The 21,183-nt window shown below is 45.9% G+C and overlaps 2 protein-coding genes across 2 annotated transcripts in view; both read right to left on the bottom strand.

Annotated features, from left to right (window-relative positions):
* LOC142572814 (cytochrome P450 3A31-like) overlaps positions 1-7,639 on the bottom strand; it is a 60,072-nt gene extending 52,433 nt beyond the window's left edge. Inside the window, exons 1-2 of the mRNA XM_075682186.1 lie at positions 7,448-7,639; positions 6,703-6,799 (exon numbers count right to left, since the gene is read on the bottom strand). Of these exons, the coding sequence (XP_075538301.1) occupies positions 6,703-6,799; positions 7,448-7,503 (153 nt within the window). The 5' untranslated portion in view covers positions 7,504-7,639. The remainder of the gene's footprint in view (positions 1-6,702; positions 6,800-7,447) is intronic.
* An 8,468-nt stretch (positions 7,640-16,107) lies between these two features.
* The window catches only part of LOC142572813 (cytochrome P450 3A31-like), a 185,081-nt gene continuing 180,005 nt past the window's right edge, over positions 16,108-21,183 (bottom strand). Inside the window, exons 11-14 of the mRNA XM_075682184.1 lie at positions 21,066-21,154; positions 19,988-20,128; positions 17,524-17,689; positions 16,108-16,513 (exon numbers count right to left, since the gene is read on the bottom strand). Of these exons, the coding sequence (XP_075538299.1) occupies positions 16,436-16,513; positions 17,524-17,689; positions 19,988-20,128; positions 21,066-21,154 (474 nt within the window). The 3' untranslated portion in view covers positions 16,108-16,435. The remainder of the gene's footprint in view (positions 16,514-17,523; positions 17,690-19,987; positions 20,129-21,065; positions 21,155-21,183) is intronic.

The raw sequence follows: 21,183 nt of genomic DNA, 5'->3' as shown, positions 1-21,183 counted from the left end.
ATCTCCAAACTTGTGTCATTCTGGAAATTCATTCTAATTGTATACACCTTTCAAATTCCCCAGCTACAATTCGTGAATTGCAATATGTGCCATGACGTAAAAAATGAAACAGTTATTTAGTAATTTTCTTGTTAGTTCAATATGTGTTTCAGTTTCCCGTGTAAGTAATGTCCGCCCCTCTGAATAATCTAGTTCAAGGACTGGAATTATGTTGTCTGCAATTGTAATTTTTTTATACAAGAAAACTTCAAGAGGATCACCCAGTATACGGCTAAGTGCCGGGAATGTGCCAAATAATGATACGCATTAATAAAACGTGCGAGTGCTACAGCCGCACATTGCTGTCTACTTGTTGTATTTTGGAAAGCGCGCTGTCATGACCACGACATGGCAGAAGAGAACACTGAAACATACCGCGACACGGTCAAGTGCTGAGCCTTCTCTCTTTAGCTTACTTTGTATTTCGTCACGCTTCTATGAGTTATTTAATTCGCCGGGACCAGAGCCTATTGCAGTTCTTCCACGTCGCCCAGAGCTTCGCTGAAACTGCTTCAACCATGATGTCCGTTTTCGAAACCCCAGTGTTTGTATTTGAGAGACACTTCGTGCACAAGAGCTGTTTGTAAGAACAAGATGCGGTAAATTGTGATAGCAACGCCAATACTAAAGAATGTAACTTGCCAGTGAGAAACTTCGCACCAGCCAAGGACCTTGGGTATTTGGCTCGAGATCTGTTGTGACATTCAAGGCGCGTGACTACAAAAATTGAGGTTGTCAGTGGCGCAACGTTTCCTGACAGAGCTATGAAAATAATGTGCGATGACATGTTTAGGTTTTTTTCAGGCCCCCACCAAAACAAGTGAGGGTAGTCATCTTTATCTCCGCTGATTTATGTCACAATTTCAATCTGTGAGAGTCAACTTATACAAGAAGAAAATGTTGCCCTCCATAATTAGGTAACCTCTCACTTTAGGATTTTTTTGTGACGCCCTGTGAGGATTGCGAGGTCAATCCCACCGCTCGTAACCCGTTGTCAAGATTGGAGTCAGGCATGAATTGGATGTAGGTGGCCCATGCCGTCGTCCAACTTATCCACGCTGAGGACGTTGTTGAAGGGAAGGACTGCTTCTCATCGAGAACGAGGAATATGGGTTTATTTACAGTATCTACATCAGGACGTTGCAGTTCATCAGTCTAGCATGAACTGCGAGAGAAAGTACACAGAGCAGCCGCACAACAGCGGTTTATAAACACTCGGACCTCCCTCGATCCCTAGGTGTGAGAACCGGTCGACCAGTCATCGAAGACGAGCCGCCTTTAAGCGGGAGGGCACACACACACGTACGCACAGCTTTCACTGCCCCCACCCAGGCCGGACGGGCTTCGCACAACTCGGGGCTTACGTCTTGAAGGGTGCGTGGGAAGGTGCCTATAAATGCGTTCCCTCGGGAACTCCCTTGCTCACGGCAGACCGGATCGGCGGTGGCGTGTTCAGTCGCAAAGCCTGTTTCGTCGAACTCATCTCGGCATTCCCGCGACTTAAGGGTCGAGGACGCGGAGTATTGTTCTCCGGACACAGTGGACTTAGTGACGCCGTTTGACTTGGTACGGGGGCTTTCCAAGAAAAGTCGACGCCGCTCTCGCACCTGGCTGGCAAAACTTGCACCTCAGCTGGGCCGTTCTTAACAGCGCCTCCATGGCCCAAAAATCTCGACTGTCCAGCGCTGACAACCACTGGGCAGGAAGAGAACTGTTCGTGGCCAGGGGGTGATGCTTTGGCTCGCAGTGACCACTTGTGTAATGATGTCCCCGCCCCAAAACATCCAACAAGGACAGGCAACCGCAAAACGAAGCCCACAACACGGCGCTGCGCCGAGATGACGTATCTTGGATCTCACTTTAGACCCGCTAGGCTTCAAAGAGAACAAAAGTGCAGAAACAAAAAAAAATGCTGCATTTCGCTATACCAATTGTTGAAGCAATCTCGTGCTGAAAAATTCAGCAATCATGGAGGGAACCCTGCTAAATGAGAGGGGATCTACTTGGCTTAACAAACTGAACTGTAGTAACCCTAAAATGTAGGCGGGACCCTTAAACGCAGAATTAAAATTAGCCTGTTCAAACCATCTACATTGCTAAGCAACTTTCCCTTCTTATATCTAACGGAGAAGTTGTACTCTTGGAGAGTGAGACTCCATCGGAGCAAGCGGCCATTTTTGTGTGAGATTTAAATGAGCCCCGTCACAGGACAGTGGTCGGTCTCGAAGATGAATTTCGCTCCGTACAAGTAACACAACTTCTGGGTGGCCCAAACAAAACAAGCGCATTCCTTCCCTGAAGCGCTGTAGGCTTCCTCTCTTACAGTGAGTTTACGGCTGGCATACAGAATACGATGCTCCTCATTATTGTCGCCGACCTGAGTAAGTACCACGCCCTTACCTCTGTCGCTTGCGTCGCATTGAACTATGAACTCCTTTGTGTAGTCCCGCGCGCGAAGCACAGGACGAGAAATCAATAGCGCTTTCAAACTTTGGAAAACCTTCTCTTTGTCCTTATCCCAGTGTACGCTACTCGGTGCTCCCTTTCGGAGGGCGTCCGTTAAAGGACTTGCCATTTGCGAGTAATTCGGAATGTACCGTTGATAGTGCCCCACAAATCCCAAAAATGAACGGAGGGCTGTTTACGTGCGCCACTCAGAAAATTCTCCAGTCGTAGCTTTTTTTCAGCTCGGCCGGCCGTCTCGTGCCCTGGCCGATAACATGGCCCAGATAAGTAACCTGTGAACAAGCAAATCTACACTTTCCCGCTTTCATCGTTGAGCCGGCTTCCCTTAACCGTGAGAACACCTGTTTGTGGCGCGATACATGTTGTTTCCAGTTGTTCGAAAAACTAGCTACATCATCAAGATATGGCAAGGCGAACTCCTGCAAGTCTTTTAGGACAATATCCATTAACTTAGAGAAGCTAAACGGGGCGTTCTTCAGCCCGAAGCTGAGTGCGAGAGGACGAAAAGTGCGTACAGGTGAGATGAATGCGGCATAGCGGCTGGCACTTTCTGAAAGGGGAACTTGCCGGTACCCCCATACGAGATCTATAGTTGAAATGTATTTAGCAGTGCTAACTCTTTGAATTTGTTCCTCAATATTGGGTATCGGGTGCAGCTGATCCCTATTGATTGCATTTAACTTCCTGTAGTCAACACACGGGCGAGGGTCCTTGTTAGGGGTTTCTACCAGTATTAGCGGTGACGTGTAGTCACTCTCAGCGGGCTCAATAACTCCCAACTCTAGCATGCGCTGTATCTCTGCATCCATAATCTCTCTCATTCTTGGAGACACCATGTGAAGCTTTGATCTTACGGGTTCGGTTGATGTCAGCTCTATTTCATGCGTTATTAGTTCGGTTCTACCCGGACGATCGCTGAATCTTTCGAGATATTCCCCTAACACCTCTTTTAGCTCATCTAGCTGCTCGGGCCTTAGAGCGTGCGAGCTTACCGAATGTTTTACTACTTCTTCTAGGCCGATTTCAGAGTTGAAGGTCGTCTTATACTCCTTAAACTTGGTACTAGTGCCATCCTGCTGTTTGATGATACAGTTAACGGATCCGCTCCGCTCTACATACGGCTTCATCAAATTGCAGTGATATATGCTCACCTACTTCATGCGACCGGGCATTTTCAAAGCATAGTTAGTATCTGAAACTTTGTGCAGCACTTTAACGGGCCCGTCCCAGTGAACTTCAAGCTTGTTCTTTCTTGAAAGTTTGAGGATCATTACCTGGTCTCCTGCGTTAAACGTACGAAGCCTCGCATTCTTGTCGTAATAGAATTTGGCGTTCTTTTGAGCTACTCCCACGTTCTTTTCGACTAGTTCTTGGGTTGCGCTTAGCATTTCCAGCAGATTTAGCACGTATTCCACCACTGTTGGACTCTCTATTCTTTCCTCCCACATCTCTCTTAACATTCTCAGTGGAGAACGGAGTGTCGTCTCATACACTAGTTCAGTTGGCGAGAACCCTGTAGCTTCATGTGGAACCGTTCGCAAAGCAAACAAAGTTGCCGGCAGACAGTTTTCCCAGTCCTCCTTGTGCTCGTAACAGAGCGCACGCAAAACTCGCTTAAGCACTGAATGCCACCTCCCTACACTGTTTCACTGAGCGTGATAGGCCGAACTGTGTATCAACTTTACCCCGCACTTTTGCAAGAATGTAGAAGTTAGTGCGCTGGTGAATACTGACCCTTGATCCGCCTGAATTTCGGTTGGAAACCCAACCCGTGCAAACACTGTCAAAAGCGCGTCCACTACTTCGGTGCAGCTGAGCTCTTTCAGAGGGATTGCTTCTGGAAACTTTGTAACCGGACACAGCATGGTAAACAGGTACCTGTAACCCGATTTTGTTTTTGGTAGAGGCCTTACCATGTCTATCACAAGTCGTCTACCAGGTTCTGTTATTAAGAACACTACCTTTAGTGGAGGTTTCTATGTTTCTCCTGGTTTACCCGAGCGCTGGTAGGCGTCGCATGATCTTACAATGTTTTCTACGTCTTTGAAACAGCCAGACCAGTAGCATTCCATAAGCAATCTTTCCTTTGATTTGTTTCTGCCTAGGTGGCCGGACCACCCATTTCCATGACAGAGACTCAAAAGGTCCTCCTTGTACTTAGTAGGTACGACTAACTGATCTAGAATCCTACCCTCTCGATCTCTGTTGTTCCGATACAACAATCCTCCTCTCTCTTGTACCGTCACGTTGCGCCTAGCAGTGCCTTCTTTAGCTGTGTGGTGTAATTTAGCTAAGCTGTCATCATCCTTTTGCTCGGCTGCCAGTGTCTCTCTGTCCACACGTAAGAGCTCATCAAAGTTCTTTGAGGCCGGTGATAGTAATGACCCTGTGTGGCTTGCGAGTGCATCAGCGGGCTCTTCCTGCAGGGGTGAAATTTGACACCCTGGCGATAAGCTTTCAGTGAGCTGGTCAGCTGGCAGGCTTTCCTCAACTGTTTTTTCATCCCTCGAGCATAGCTCGGATTCGGTTATTGAATTTATCTCTTCTGCTGCTTCCGCTGGAACAGCTTGTGAATTTTCAGGCGAAAGCGACGCGATTTTACGAGCTTGGCCTCGCGTCAATGCCTGTACTACGCCCTCTCCCAGTTTAAGCCCTTTAAGTCACGCAGTAACCGATTCGAACGATTTAAAAAAAATGTACGGGTACCGCACTGACAAAAATTTGGAAACTGCAGCCTCGGTCACTAGCTCCCCGAATGGTCCACTGATTTTGACTTTGGCCATGGGCAGGCACACGCTGTGTTCTTCTACAACCTGTTTGATCCATGCTACTTCTCCAGTGATGTCATCTACCGTCACGTAAGACGGATGGACAATGCCCATCGTGGCGGCACTGTCTCTTTGTCCCCGGCATGGTTTGCCATTAACTTGCAGGTTGTGAAGATATGGGCTTAAAATTTCCATATTCTCGTGTTTTTCATATACGTAGGAAAAAACTACGCTAGGCTTTCCGCAGTTCACAGCGGTATGTCCCAGTTTGTGGCACTTTAGTAGCAGATGTGTCTAAAAGATTCGAATTTTCTTTTCTGCTATTTTTGTACGGTTTCCCCGTATGATTTCTCCTCGCTCTTTTCTGAGGGATTTTTCTCCACGGCTACAGGCTCCGATCGTCTAGTCTGCGAACCCCTTTTGAACGGAAATGATTTCTGCGGTCCATTTCTACCGTCCCAATTACCGTCCTCGACGTTCAGCTTTCTACGCGTTGCGTACTCTTCAGCTAATTGCGCCGCCCTTTCCACAGTGTTTACATTTCCTCTGTCTTGCACCCACAGCTTCACAGACGGTGGGATGCGTTTGTAAAACTGCTCTAGACACATGCATTCAATCATCCTGTCTCTGCTCTCGTCCGCTTCCGCGCTTTTCACCCACTCGACTAGTTTGCCTTTAAACTATATGCAAACTCAGGATACCCCTCGCTATGTTCCTCGCGTGTGCTCCTAAACCTTTTCCGAAAAGCTTCGGCTGAAAGGCGGTATTTCTTCAGGAGACTAGCCTTAACTTTCGCATAATCATATGCATCCTGTGCACTGAGTCTGGCGATTACTTCCGCCGCCTCACACGGCAACATAGACAGCAACCACTGTGGCCATGTACTCGGACCGAAGTTCATCTTCTCACAAGTCCTTTCAAAATCGCTTAGGAACAAGCCTATGTCGGTCAAATGACTTTAATAGCCTGTCCATGCGGTATGATTCTGCCTCACTTGATCGTCCAAGAGCCCCTTCACTTTCTTGAGACAACTCCAAACGTTTACTTTCAAGTTCAAGTTGCGTTTTTCTTAACACGCGATCATTATCGCGCTCCTCTCTCTCTCTGTCCCGTTCTTCTCTCTACCGTTCTTCTGTCTTTTTCAGAAGTTTGAACCCCATTTCAATTTCTTCCTCACTGGCCTGTACGGAAATTAGCTGCAATGATTCCGATTATAGCATCTCCTTGCGTACATCTGGGCCCAGTTCCTCACCAACAATCAACAATTCGTCTCTCAGCAGTGTCCTTAGCTCCATGATTGCTGCTTTACTGCCTTGGTCCTGCTCGCTAAGCCTACCTAGGGTCTGCGTTACAACCTAGGCCACATTATAGTAGAGTACGTGCGGTATTTGTATTTTCTATTTACCAACCATTCACCGTATAGACTTACCTGAGCCTTGATTTCTGGTATGTTGCCACTTATCAGGTTCGGGGTAGGTCCGGGAACTCCGAGCTTTGTAAACAACGAAAACCGCCTTCTGCGTGACCTGAAACAAAATATAGTGTATATCAAACACAGGAGCACGTGTTTCGATAGGAACAGAAAAAGGCTAGTGCCACAGAAATACTGGCAAGGTAACAAAGCTAAACAATCAGTTATTGTACTAAGGGGGAAAAAGTGCCCAGGACATGCCAGCGGCGACCGAATCGCGTCACTGTACTATCTGCCTGGATCAGGTGTTGGGCTCGAGATCACGGAAAAGCGTACACATGGCCCACTCTCACTGCATGCATACTGCTTTTGTGCCTTGTCTACGGCATAATGTTTTCCACGGAATGCGGGGCGAAGTGGTGCTTTGCATTATGACCTGAGGCTCCATTCTCCACAACCTGCCATTTTCTTCGAGGCGTCACCTAGGCGGCATGTGTACGAAATGCCGCTGATGGCCCCGATTCGCATTCGTAACGTGACGCACATTTTGCGTTTTGCCAAAGCAACTTCAATACATGCAATGAACCTATAATTTTCTGGATAAAGCAGAACAGTTTTTTTCCTCAGTAAAGAGAGGCAGTTTCACTCGCAGTTTCATCTAGTCAGACGCAGTTTCCTCTAGTCTACACATACTGTTGTGTACTATGGTAGAGGTATAAATAGCATGGTAAAGATAGCAAACATATCTGCTGTATTTACTCACAGGTATATAGCTGAAACGAGTACCGCTAGCAGAGCGACGACCGTGATTTGCAGCATAATGCTTGCAGTCTCCGATCGGAGTCGTATACTTTCTGAGCGAAATATAAGTGCTGCAATTCCTATTTATGCAGCGCTGTTAAAAAGGAATCTCGTGGTGAATAACAAAGGTTTCCAGTCACACGCACACGCGCAAACGCACATACAGTCACTCGCACACACACACAAATACGCACATACACACATACACACACACATATGCTTTCACATGTGGCTTCTCGAGGACATCGTATTTCTCATTCCAGCGAGCATACCTTACATGACCTTAATAAGCCTGCTGCACGTGCAAGTGACGGCGCGACGGTGGTCGCGGCGGCGGTGTAGCGGCCGCGCGGCACGCAAACGTAGCGTCGTGTCACGTGCTCTGTTTTGACGTGACGCGTGCCGCTGTGAACGGCGTTGCTTGCGAAAATCGCCCGCGAGCCGCGGTTTTCAGCGGTCTTCAGGAGCTGCGCCTTGCTCCTCGTTTGAGCTGTGCCCTTCAGCCGCGGGTTTCAACGCTGTGCCCAGTTCGTGCTCCACTTTCGCGTTAGCAAACCTTGGAGAAATTGAAAATACTGCGTGTCGAACTGGTAATACAATTTTGTCATTGACATTTACGTCTCTTTGAGCTCTGTATAGGCGACAGTTTAAGAATCTCGCTAAGTATACGCACAAACAATTAACCATATGGAAGCAAAAGAATTTGTTGGTTCGTATCTCAGTGATTTAAGCTTCCAGCACGTGCACGTCTGTCAACGGCTCTTGTTTTCGAATGCCGCAAGGCGTTCGAAAACAAGAAGCCTATGGGCGGCTTTCAAAGAACATCGCGCCCCTTTTCCCCTTCGGGAATTCGAGTAGAAAGGTGGCGGCCCTTGTAGAGCTTGGGTACGTGGCTTTTTAACTGAAGAGAGAAAATTAAACAAAGCTACGAACACGCTAGCTAGACGGGACACACGCTAGATGGGACCGATTGGTCTCGTCTGACCGGACTCCATATATGGAGTCACCATCAGGCAAAAGAAAGGAGGTCCAAACGTGTTTCTTTCTCGCACTGCCTCTCCTCTCCGCCATGCTTCTGTCATGTATACACACAGTTTGAACCACGCCCTGACGTGGTGCGCCAGACAGCAGCAGCAACGGCGGTGGCTGTGGCGGCAGTGGGGGCGAAATTGAGCCGCGTTCGCCGGCTCACCTTCATACGCTTTCACTCGCATCTATAGCATACGGCGGGCGGCGACGATTTTATCGCCCTTGGACTTTATACGGAATCTCACGGCGGCGGCGACGGAAGAAGTGCGCCTCAAGTGTCCATATCATTGCCGTCTCAATAATATATATTGTGTAACAAATAAAAGAACTATATTGGTATGCGCGAAGTAATCCAAAGTAACTTAATATTTTCCGTTTATGCAGCAGATTACAACGTCACTATTACATGGACGGTGCTGAATGTATTCACAAGTTTTTGCGACCAGCGATGACAGGCTACTGCTTTCGCGACCAGGGCATCCTACGTCGCCTACTGGAAGCACAAAGGCGCACAAATAATGCGCAGTTTAAAGCAACCTTACGTCCACGTATTGTTGATTTAATATATGAAGTAGTTATACTGAAGAAAGTGTTGCAGATCAAAAAGCAACTGCATCGTGATATATACTGAACGAAGCATCTTTGACCGCGATATTTGCGTAGATTCCGCAGGGCCTGTTAAATATGAAGCGAAGTCTACAGTAAACAAAAATAACCACGAATTTTCACGAATTCAATATACCATCGAGCGCTCATGTTTGTTGAATACTAAGCTAATGATTTAAAGAAATGCATAGTTGTCTGCTCGAGGTGCATCCAAATTTCTATATACGTCTCCTTGCTCAAGGCGTTATCCAGCGTGTCATTGCATTATCGTGCATCAGCCCTGTTGCATAATTTGTAAGATATACGCGTGAAGTCCCGAGCATAACTAAATCTTATTTGAAGCCATCCGGAAATTGTTAAACAAGTGACGGCACACGTAGGGAATCCACCGTGGAACCTCTTGACAGAAATTGGTGTATGCGAAACTCTCGTTTGACCTACACAAGACGACTGACAGCTTATAGAGGCGGATACATCACAGGTGCCAATGAACTAGTGCAGCTATCTGTATGCCAGCATCTCTTCCTCAGTACATACTAGCTCTTTGTAAGCCTGGGGCCCTATAACGTTAAACTATTGCAATCTGTTTCTATCTCAATCTCCTGAAGTCAAATTTACGTAACCAAAACCCAAGCATCGGGCGGTGACCCACAGCGTTGTTAGAAAAGCCCAATCAAACGCGCTCCTCGTTTATAGGAGGTAACTTTCTTCTCTTTAAAAGCGAATAGCATTGCCTACATTGAGCAGATTGTCATATAGAATTGGCTGAAAAAGAGGCGAGGAGCATGCTCCAGCGGAGAGCGGTTCGATGGGGCTGAGTCAACACAGTGAAAGTAGATAATCGGATGAAGAGGGTGGGGCCGGCGTCTGCGATTGGTCCGCTTTCCCTTACTTAGCTTGCAGCGGCTGGTTAAAAATCGCGGCGGCACGCAACGGAACGTTAAAAATGCCACCAGAATGGATTCTCAGCGAAGAAGTTTTGGAAAATTGATGCCGTCTGCGTGCCGAAAGGGTTTGATAACGTTATACTGCCACGGAAAAATGTTTATATACGCAAATAAATCCATGCTCCCCGGCCGCTTGGAGTAGGTAGTGCCAGAACAATCGGCGTCCAGCCATCTCCTATTTCTTTCGGAACGGGGCAGTCTCGGTCTATGAAGAAAAAAATTCAGTTTTGTTGTTGTTGTTAATGTACCCATTAAATACGCATGTTAATGCGTATTTAATGGGTACATGTCGCTTTGACTCGGAAAGTCTTCGCGGTTTTGTGACGTCGCATGACACACAAGCGAACTAGGCGCAGTCTGAAAACGTTCGATCAACGGCAGAGTATTATGGCGAAAAGGCGTCCAATCAGAAATAATTATTTTTCTTTCATTAGGTATAATCATGCATAATCAGTGTGCGCACATCATATCAGATGGGACGTTTTCGCCGTCTACGTGACGTCGCGTGAGTGGGAGGCGAAGTGCGGGTAGCCCTAAATTCTTTTGACCAATCACCGTGGACTGATCGCAGAAATGGAATAAAAAAATTTCGAATAGCTTTACGTTATAGCGTCCCTGCCCACTTGTGCCGTGACCGGGAGGTTGGCCAGGTTGGTGTAGGGCAACGTATTAGCGAGTAAAAGCATATTCTTGTGCGGAATTCACTCAGCGAACTTACGAACAAATTGTGGCGCAAGAAAAATCTGACGGAAAAATTGTATTCGCAAAGCTTAAACTGTTTGCCAGTTGAGAACGCTTCTACGCCCGCCGCTGCAAAGAAGAGCGCTGTAGTCGAAAAAAAATGCGTAATGTAAGGGTAGCACATGTGCCAAATTAAGTACTTACGCCATAAGTTTATTCAGAAAATTTGAACAGCGATCGCGCAGATTACGACATCAAAAATTGTCGACAATAGGGGTGTAGCAGTCTTACGAACATAATTATGTCGATGTGCGCCGCTCGAGCTGACGCAGGTAAGGGTTGGAACGCGCTGTTGCGGGCAATTGTCTAGAAGCCGCAACTCATAGCCGAGGATGACACCTGCTTATATCTTTGTGGCGCGCTCTAGTTTGTCACATCAGAGTGCACTGAGCTGGTTCTGTGCATAAGTGCATTGAGCGTGCGTTGCTGTAGAAAGCAGTAACATTAAAGGGAAGCTGAAGAGTCTGTCGAATTCAATAAGACGCTCATATACGGATGCGGGAACCTTTTAAACCATGTAGGTAAAATTTGGTTTTTTTTTTCAATTAGGAGCGACGTAATCGTCGGTTAAAATTGCGCTGTAGCTCCGCCCCCCGTCGAATGCCGCGCTGCTGCTGACGCTGACGATGCGAGCGGAGACCGAAAACAGCGGTGTTGTGACGTCAACTCTAGTGTTTTGTTCCTTCGCAGCCTGCGCGACCGTGCCTGACCATGCTTGATTCTGCGTGCGTGCCATCGTAATCTGCTTCGATCGACCCTGCATTCCTTTGTTGGTGTGTCTGCGTGTGTGTAGAGTGGCAGTCAACGTGCGCAGCATCAACTGAAGTGGTGGGCCGATCATGCCGGCTTTCTGTGCAGCCTACGGTTGCATGCGCACCAGCGGCCGCGACGATGTTGTCTTCCATTGCTTCCCACAAGACAAGAAGTTTTTAACGAAGTGGGAGGCTGCTGTGAAGCGAAAGAATTTCAAGCCCTCAAGAACAACAGTGATGTGCTCCAACCACTTCCATGACGACGATTATCACGAGAATTTATCATTAAAACATGCGTTGGGTTTGCCAGTCAAGTCGGCTCGTCTAAGGCCCGGCGCAGTGCCGTCAGTGTTCGCGTACACAAGGAGCGTACACACGAACTCGCCCAAACCTGGATTTTGATTTACTGCGAGCTCCTTCGTGTTAGCATGCTGAACGGAAGGTGCATGTTTATCTCCCGCCCTTGACGCAGGTTTCGTCGCAAAGCGCCGCGAATTTTCTATTTGAACGTGTGTTGTCAAACAGCCTGCATGCAGCTACCATAACGTAGTGCAAATTTAGTTTGCATGTGCTGGAAAGCCGGCGCACGCCAGGACGCTACGCTCCCCACTTCTCTCGCGCACAACGAGAAACCGACCGTCTCACATAGCCGACGGAATTCGCCGCCTTTACGACTTCGGTTACGAGTAGTGTGCGGATGGCGCACAGATGAAGGTCACTACACATACTGCATGAACCGGGAATCGGGAAGCATGAACCGGGAAGATTGCCGACAGCTTTGGACAGCGCACAAATGCCGACGATCGCATCCCCGCTTACGTTCCACGAGGAGGCATGCAGGAATACAACACTCGAGCTCACTAGATCGGCGAAAGATCGGCGAGATCACTAGATCGCTTTGCAAAAAACATACTCACCAAAGAGCATTTCCAACACGAGGAGATCCCAAGACTTCGCTTTCGTTCGCGTCGAAAGCACTGCTCGCACCAGCATCGTTTGCTTCTTCGAGAGGCCGGCTCTTCGCAATTGGCTCGTACATGTAGGGAGTAACGCCAAACTGCTCAGAAAAACGCAGCCTATCTAAATTTTCCATTACCTCTTAATTTTCCATTACAGCAACAAACTACCTGGCACCGCGCTTCATGTGTAGCGGCAGCGGTCGGTCACTAGACTTGACGTCACAAGGCACCCGACCAATCACAGGCGGAAACCAGACGCGCGAGCTGGGCGTGTCCGCTGCTGCACTTTTCGTCGAAATAAAATATATTTGCGCTTTCTTTCGCTCAATTTCGATACGATATTCGAATTCGGAGGGTTGAAAACCATTATGTACACATGTTCACTCATTTTTTCTGGAAAACCTTTCAGCTTCCCTTTAATGCTGTGCAGCGAATTTCTGCCTTATGTCTGACAGGCTGTGTTTCTGTATGCGCGCTGCAACCAAAATTTTCAAACTCATCATGACACTCTATTGGATGTTCGCAAATAGAAGTGCAATGTCTGTCCTTATTAACCATCAAAGTTTCTACCCGCCGCGGTTGCTCAGTGGCTATGGTGTTGGGCTGCTGAGCACGAGGTCGCGGGATCGAATCCCGGCCACGGCGGCCGCATTTCGATGGGGGCGAAATGCGAAAACACCCGTGTGCTTAGATTTAGGTGCACGTTAAAGAACCCCAGGTGGTCAAAATTTTCGGAGCCCTCCACTACGGCGCGCCTCATAATCAGAAAGTGGTTTTGGCACGTAAAACCCCAAATATTATTATTATTATTATCAAAGTTTCTCATTTTTGTGTTTTGCACACGTACATCGTGTTTTTCTAGTTTGAACCTTCTCTTGCTCATAGTGTTGCGGAGGATTATTTTTTCCAACGCTCTGAGGTTGTAATTCTCTATGCGAGAATTATAATTCTTATTATAAATAATTATAAAGTTATAAAGACTTGCATGTGTTGCACAATTAACTGTTGTGTTCCGTGCTGTCAGCCTCAGCCTTCGATTATATAGCTCATAGTTTCAATTCAGCCCCATTTTGAAGCGGCGGGGTGTCCGTGCCCGTGGTTTTGCTCATTCTGTGGCCTATCATCATCATCTTCATCAGCCTGGTTACGCCCACTGCAGGGCAAAGGCCTCTCCCATACTTCTCCAACAACCCCGGTCATGTACTAATTGTGGCCATGCCATGCCTGCAAACTTCTTAATCTCATCCACCCACCTAACTTTCTGCCACCCCCTGCTACGCTTCCCTTCCCTTGGGATCCAGTCCGTAACCGTTAATGACCATCGGTTATCTTCCCTCCTCATTACATGTCCTGCCCATGCCCATTTCTTTTTCTTGACTTTTTCTATGCTGTGAACCAACCTATGCGCATGACGGATGGCTATCCTGTCTATGATATAGCTGCAATGCCATCATCCCCTGCAAATCCTCTACTGACGCTCCCCACTAACCATAGCCCCCTAGGTGTAACACGTCACTTCACTTTATTGCCTTAAAGACCCTCATGTGAGGGTATTACATAAGGGGTGGGACACATAAAAGTTAACAACAGTATAGAGAAAAAAAATTTTGAACGAGTTATACAAACAAAAATGATTATTGTGATGCAAGCGGACGCGTAATTTGGTTAAGGAACATAGATGGGCATGTGATGGCAGCAAGTTCTTGGGGAAGGCCGTTCCAGTCGCAGCAGTCCGAGGGAAGAATGGCGAAGCAAAAGGTTTTGTGCGTGCTCGTAGTCGAGATACCTGCTGCTGATGTCCTGTGCGAAGAGAGAAACGTGGTGGGGGAGGGCAGATGTAGGCTCCTTGTGATAGCTCGGAATAAAAGAATTTATGAAATAAGCCCAAACTAGAAATGTGGCGACGAAGCGCAAGAGTAGGTAGGTTGGACTGCGATCTCAGAGATGATATGCTGATATCAAAAGAGCACGAGGAATGAATGAATCTAGTTGCCCTGTTTTGAACTGATTCAAGTGAATTTAAACTGCTTTTAAACTTATAAACGACTACGCACGGGCAGACGATACAACAATAGTAGATAACTTAAGTCTATCATTCAGTGAATTTGAACTTGCGTCATCTAGTGAATCTGTAGAAAAACACTGGACATTAGTCAACGAACGAACAGGCTGGCTTCAGCAAGGGATACTCTACAATGGATCACACCCATGTCATTAAACAGGTTATCGAAAAATTAGAAAGGCTTACACAGTAAGCCTTTCTATATGGCTTTTATAGATTAAGAAAAAGCATTTGATTTTATACCAGCAGTCATAGAAGCATTGCGTAATCAAGGAGTACAGACCGCTTACGTAAATGCCCTGGAAAATATCTACAGAGATTCTACAACTACCTTAATCCTACACATAAAAATAGGAAGATACCTATAAAGAAATTGGTCAGACAAGGAGACACAATCTCTGTAATGCTTTTTATTGCGTGCTTGGAAGAAGCATTCAAGCTATTAAACTGGAAAGGTCTAGGAGTAAGGATCAACGGCGAATACCTCAGCAACCTTCGGTTTGCCAATGACATTGTTCTATTCAGCAATGACGCAGACGAATTACAACGAATTATTGAGGACCTTAAGAGAGAGAGCGTGAGAGTGGGGTTTAAGATTAATATGCAGAAGACAAAGATAATGATGAATAACCGGGCAAGGGAACAAGAGTTCAGGTTCGCAAGTCAGCCTCTACAGTCTGTGAAGGAGTACGTTTACCTTGGTCAACTAATCACACGGAACCCTCACCATGACAAGGAAATTCACAGAAAAATAAAAATGGTTTGGATCGGCATACGGAAGACATCCTGATCTCCTGCCTGGAAGTTTACCGCTATTATTGAGAAGGAAGGTACACAATCAGTGCATTTTACCTGTGCTGACATATGGGGCAGAGACATGGAAACTGACAAAGACGCTAGAGAACGAGTTAAGGACCGCGCAAAGAGCGATGGAACGAAGAACGCTAAGCATAACTTTAAGAGATAGAAAGAGAGCGGGTTGGATCAGAGGTCAAACGGGTATACACGATATTCTAATTGGCATTAAGAGAAAAAAATGGCGCTAGTCAGGTCATGTAATGAGCGGATTAGATAGCCGTTGGACCATTAGGGTGACAGAATGGGTACCAAGAGAAGGGAAGCGCAGTAGAGGGCGACAAAAGACTAGGTGGTGGGACGAAATTAGGAAATTCGCGGATGCTAGGTGGAATCGGTTGGCGCAGAACAGGGGTAATTGGAGATCGCAGGGAGAGGCCTTCGTCATGCAGCGGACATAAAATAGGCTGATAGGTAGGTGATAGGTGATAAATAGGCTGATAGGTAGATGATCGAGGGAATCACGGTGGGACGTGCTTTTTCTGCATCACCTGGGCAGTGCTTTACCACGAAGCTACAGTAGTGAGTGTTCTCCCATGAACTTTATTGATTGCTTGACGAGATGAGAACCTCCCCGGCCCCTTCCCCCCCGCCGCCCCAGTGAAGAATCTATTCTCTGGGTTTTGTTCATTATTGTGGCTCATCTTTAGTGAGGACCTCAAATTTGCAAGCCTCGACGCCATGTGGTAGCATCCGAGGGTTTATTGGTCAGTTACCTGCTCCCTGTTCACATGTCACGTGCCGCCTGTGCCACGCACATATGTCGTGGAGAGACGCTTAGCGCCATTTGAAAAATACGTGGAACTAAATGAAAAGAGTTGACGAACAGGTAAGTTGAGGGCCTGTGCTACGAATATATTACTGGACTACGATAATAGGCTGCTAGTAATAGGACACCGCAAATAGTTGAGTAATCTTTATGCAACACGAAAATCTGCTATATTGGCTTACAAAGACCAGCTGAGGCGGTGCGGTCTTTAGGTAAGCGAAAGCAATCCGTTAAAGTTTCTCAAACTTGAACCACACGGAGCTCGGCAGGCATGTGATGATCAAGTTGCTCCTGAACTCCAGGCCTTCCTGGAGAAAAGACAAAAGGAAACGCTTAACATCGTCAACAGTAGCTAACTTCAATGCACCATTGTTTCAATCTGGCGATTTTTCTATAGAGAGCACCTAGAAAAACAGTTTATTGCTCGTTCTTCGGACGTTGCAGTTCCGGCAAGTGATATTATATATAAGTATAAAAGCATGGTAATTTGATGACAATAATCGCAGCTCAATTTAGAACGCAATAGAACATGACGTGTTTCTCTCAATACCATTTCGTTTGTACGAACAGTAGATTTGCTGCCTCTCGGCATTTTTTTAAAGTGCCGTCGCACGAATTATGCAAAGCCAAAAGAGCAAAGCGCACTTGAAAATACTGGGGGAACTTTATTTGTTGCACATGCGATGGTCTAGAGCCACATTATAAAAGTTTTCGTCTAAGCCACGATTTCCGAACAAAAAGCCGCTATTGGACGGTAGCAAGAGATTAAGTAGGGCGAACTTAAGCAGCACAAACGCTCAAAGCACCCAAGAAAACATATCTCGGGTGTACTGGCATTGTGCTAATCGGTACCCTTCAAACTGGAGCGTTCAAACTGCCTCTTTATCCAGTTTTACAAGGGCTTGAACCGTGTAGCTTCTTGTAGTTGAGTCTCGAGGTTATTTGCTATACGAGTAACCTGATTAAACTATATTGAACTTGATCTGCGCAAACAACAGTGGATAACAGTTTCACGGGGCGTTAGTGCTTTGTCGTCTCGTTTAACATATACCGTGCGTTCGTTCTCTATGTGCGATCGACGTTAGTCTCCGGACCACCTCAGCGGAGTTTATTTTATTTTTCCTTGTTTACAAGCTACAAGTTACAAGCAGCTGCTTGTAACTTAACGCTGTCCATATTCGTCACTGGTTCTCATTTTTTGGGAAAATCTGCAAACTTGATTGAAATTCTCATCACTTAATGCGAAGTTAGCTGTAACAAAACGGAGCCGCAATGCCGTATCCAGCCGTAAGTATATGTCGTAGCGCATGCCGCATACCTTGTGACGCTCTTCGTCCATACGAACTCGGTATCTTGAAAGTAACGTGGCGGTGACAGTTTTGACGTTCAGCGTGGCGAACGCACGGCCTACACAGTTGCGTGGACCGCTTCCGAAAGCCAGGTAAGAAATGGGGTTGATACCAGCCTTGTTCTCATCGCTAAATCTTTTATTAAAGTAGAAAAAAAGAAAAAAAGGTAATCATTACCGAAGAACCGAATGTTCGTGGCCAACAAAAACGATTGGGGGCCAGTGTTAAGAGAATGAATGCGACACCCAGACACATCCTGTTGTAATGTCTATACTGCTTAATACTATTACTACCGAGCTATGCCTGAGCCCTCCACCGTCAAACCATAAGGAAAATCGAGCTCGAATGGAATATTTCATTTCGGAAACAATTTACTTGAAGTAATATTCTCGGAAAAGCTCGTGATTTGTGCCTAGGAGGACTGAAGCCGAAATTGTGTAATGGTCAGCCGACGTCTGAATATAGATAATGGCTCAATTTATTATCTATCAGCCAAAATTAAGAAAAAACAAGTTATTTACGCATAAATAAAACAGCGACTGAAAGGACGAATGGTACGCGTTAGCCAGGTCAGATATTTTTCTTACACAGAGAGCATGGTGTTTTTGTAATCTTTTCCGCTTATAAATCGGCGCTTCTCACAGGCTGCGTGCTCTGATGAAGCTTTCTTTTACCTTTCTTTTTTTTTCGACAGAAGAAGGGACGGGGGCCACGGTAATCCTGTCGCCCTCTAGCGTGCTTTTGTTGAATGACTCCTGTCGAAGCGGAGCTTTCTGTGCAAGAATGTTAGATATGCTTGAAAAACCACTTTTGTCGGAGGAAAAGGTCCTGGGATAGTGGCCGAGACCGTCTTCAGCGCAGAAGGCTCAGAGAGTGTTGTTGCGCTTCTTGTGGAGAACTAGCCTTGCAGAAAGATTTTAAGCAGTGCTTTATTCTCCTTTCCATTTACCGTCTTTTTTTGCTCGTTCCTTTATTTTTCTGTTATTCCCCTTTCTCACTTTCCCCGGCATTGGGCACCAGCTGGCTAACCTCCCCGCCTTTCTGTCTTTCTTCTTCCTCCTCCTCCTCTTCCATGTCCTCCTCGGTGCAGCTTTTAGTCTTTATCCACCATTTATTTTGGGGGGAAGGCTGGTCGTGATCAGACATTTGGTAGATTTGAAGCTTCATAATAACTGGCAGGAACCAATCAAAAATCATGTAAAATTGTTTAGCTAAGTCATTGCGTAAGTAGGCATTTCAAGTGCACAAATGACACACAGTCGGCTTCTCAAGCCAGCAACGTTGCCTTGGGTGGGCCCGCTATAATAATATTTTTTTTTCAATTTTCGGCAACATTAAAATATGAAATTATGGATTAGATTTTAGCGACACATTTCATAGCATTCTAGTTATGGAACATGGTAGCACACCTGCTTTTATTTACAGCGGAGCTCATCGCTGAGGTTGAGTAGAGAGCGGTGTAGTTGATTAACAAGAACGTTCGTTATCACGTAAGTAAACACAGTGCAGCAGAAATCAAGTTAAAAAGACGGTTTGCTTTTTGAAGACTGAAAATATTTGCTCGTAAATGCCCATACCACAGCTGGCCATTGTCGCAATCGGTAATACACGCGAATTTGTGCCCATTGTTGCGCTGTGCACAAGTTTTGAGAGATGTATTTGAAATGCTTGCGTCCTAACACGCAAAAAGCACCAGTGGGAAAAATGCTTGGGGAGTCTCCGAAAAGTAAAAAAAAAACAATGTGTCGTTAGCCGAAAAAGTTCTCTGTAGTCACGAAAGAAATAGCTTTGTCATAACAAGACAGAGACAGGCTTATTACAGGAAATGCCGTTGTTACAGAGTAGCCTTTATCTCAACATGACAGGACGACAGAGCACAATGCAGGAATTTAGGTCATTATAAAAATAGTTAAATATTTGTCGTCATGATGTGTATGTACTATGCAAGATATGCCAAGCATTCCCTCCTAGCAATAAAGGGTGTATGTTCTGTTTAAAAAGGATTATTTTATGGAGGTTCATTTGTTTTATCAGGAATTGTTTACGTAGAGCGCACAATGGGATGTCAAGAGATAAAATTTTTTACGTTTACCGGCGAGCTGAGCCTACATATAGGCTTGACATGCCTACATCATGCATGTATTATCAGAATAATTTATGATAACGGATAACAAGGAGGGAGCAAATTGAGATAAATATAAGGACTCGCGTAATGACGAACACGCATGCCGGCACACCACCTTGCAAATTTATGGCATAAACATATTCCACAAAATGGGTGCGTCACTACTGACTCAAAAGACGCAACATGTATGGTGTCTGATATTTTTCTTTCATAACAGAAAGTAGACTTTCTAATTCTACATTTAAGAATTTTAGGCCTTTTCTAAATGGCACCTTTAGTGCTGTGCCAGCACTCCCATATTTCTTTACCTCTCGGGGTCAAACACAGTTGGGTCGCTCCATATATCGGGGTCTACGTGGAGGCAGCTCGCAGCAGCTACTATGCTCACACCTTTTGGTATTAAAAGGTCTTTGTACGTGTAGTCGGAAACCGCACGTCTTGCAACAAACCTGGGTGCAAGAAAATGAATTAGACAGACAAATAACAGCATATGTGTAGCAAAAGAAAGTTTAATTTACACTAAAAGTTTGGGTGTTTGTTCTAACGCAACTATTTACGCTAATTGGTATATTTGGGGATCATAACGCTATATTTATCGATAGGCTTAGTTTCTCTTATCTACCGTAGAATCTATGGTATGGAGGCATTTGTGGCTGTGTTCACTAGAATGTATTGGTGCGAGAAAACAACAACCAACATACTGGATACAATTGTGCGTACTTATAAGCTATGCTGTACAGTTTACGCGGTATCTTGCAGTGGTCATTGAGTCTGCAATTACGTCGATTTACGAGCTTCTAGAAAGAATTGGGAACTTCTTGCAATCGCTGGTGATTAAATGACTAACCTTCAATAGGCTAATCAAAACTATTACTTTGTTCTGCATGTAAGAAGGTTTGAAATGTTCCTATGCATACAACATGCCCTCATGATCTTAATGCTTGCTATTATGGGTGAGTGAGGTTTATTACGTTTCCTCGTTTGCCCACACGTCATTTCTGCTTGATAATTCGACAGTCAAAATTTGCGGACCGGAAAAGCCGACCATTGAATTTGGCGAAGTCCCCAGTATTATGAAATCAGTCAATAATTGAATCAATCCATCAACTCGGAACTTACAGCTGTGTCACCAAAGCGACTCTGCCTTTCTCTTCATCTAATTTGCACTGCGCATCCCATTTTTGATGGCGTGATGTGCAGTGCCGACCTGTATTACTTGTTCCCGACTCCACATTTCTGCGTGCAGCCTGGTGTTAAGGTTAGGGGAAGAAGGTGTACTTAAAATGCAGTACAAATTCCATTTGTTATTAGCGGGTAGAAGGTCCGCCACAAGCTAGTTCACGCGGCAGAGCTTTCCATCGAACAAGGCGGGATATCTTCACTTACCCAACGGTTTGAGAATATAGACGCATCGATTCCTTGATCACCATGTCGAGGTATTTCATTCGTCCGAGACAGTGATAGGTGAGCTGACCCTGCAAGAATACAAGTCACGGAGATGACG

The sequence above is a fragment of the Dermacentor variabilis genome, chromosome 2 (genome assembly GCF_050947875.1).
Source record: "Dermacentor variabilis isolate Ectoservices chromosome 2, ASM5094787v1, whole genome shotgun sequence".
Taxonomy (NCBI): Eukaryota; Metazoa; Arthropoda; class Arachnida; order Ixodida; family Ixodidae; genus Dermacentor; species Dermacentor variabilis.
Note: the sequence above shows the minus strand (reverse complement) of the source record. Positions and strands in the feature narration are given on the sequence as shown.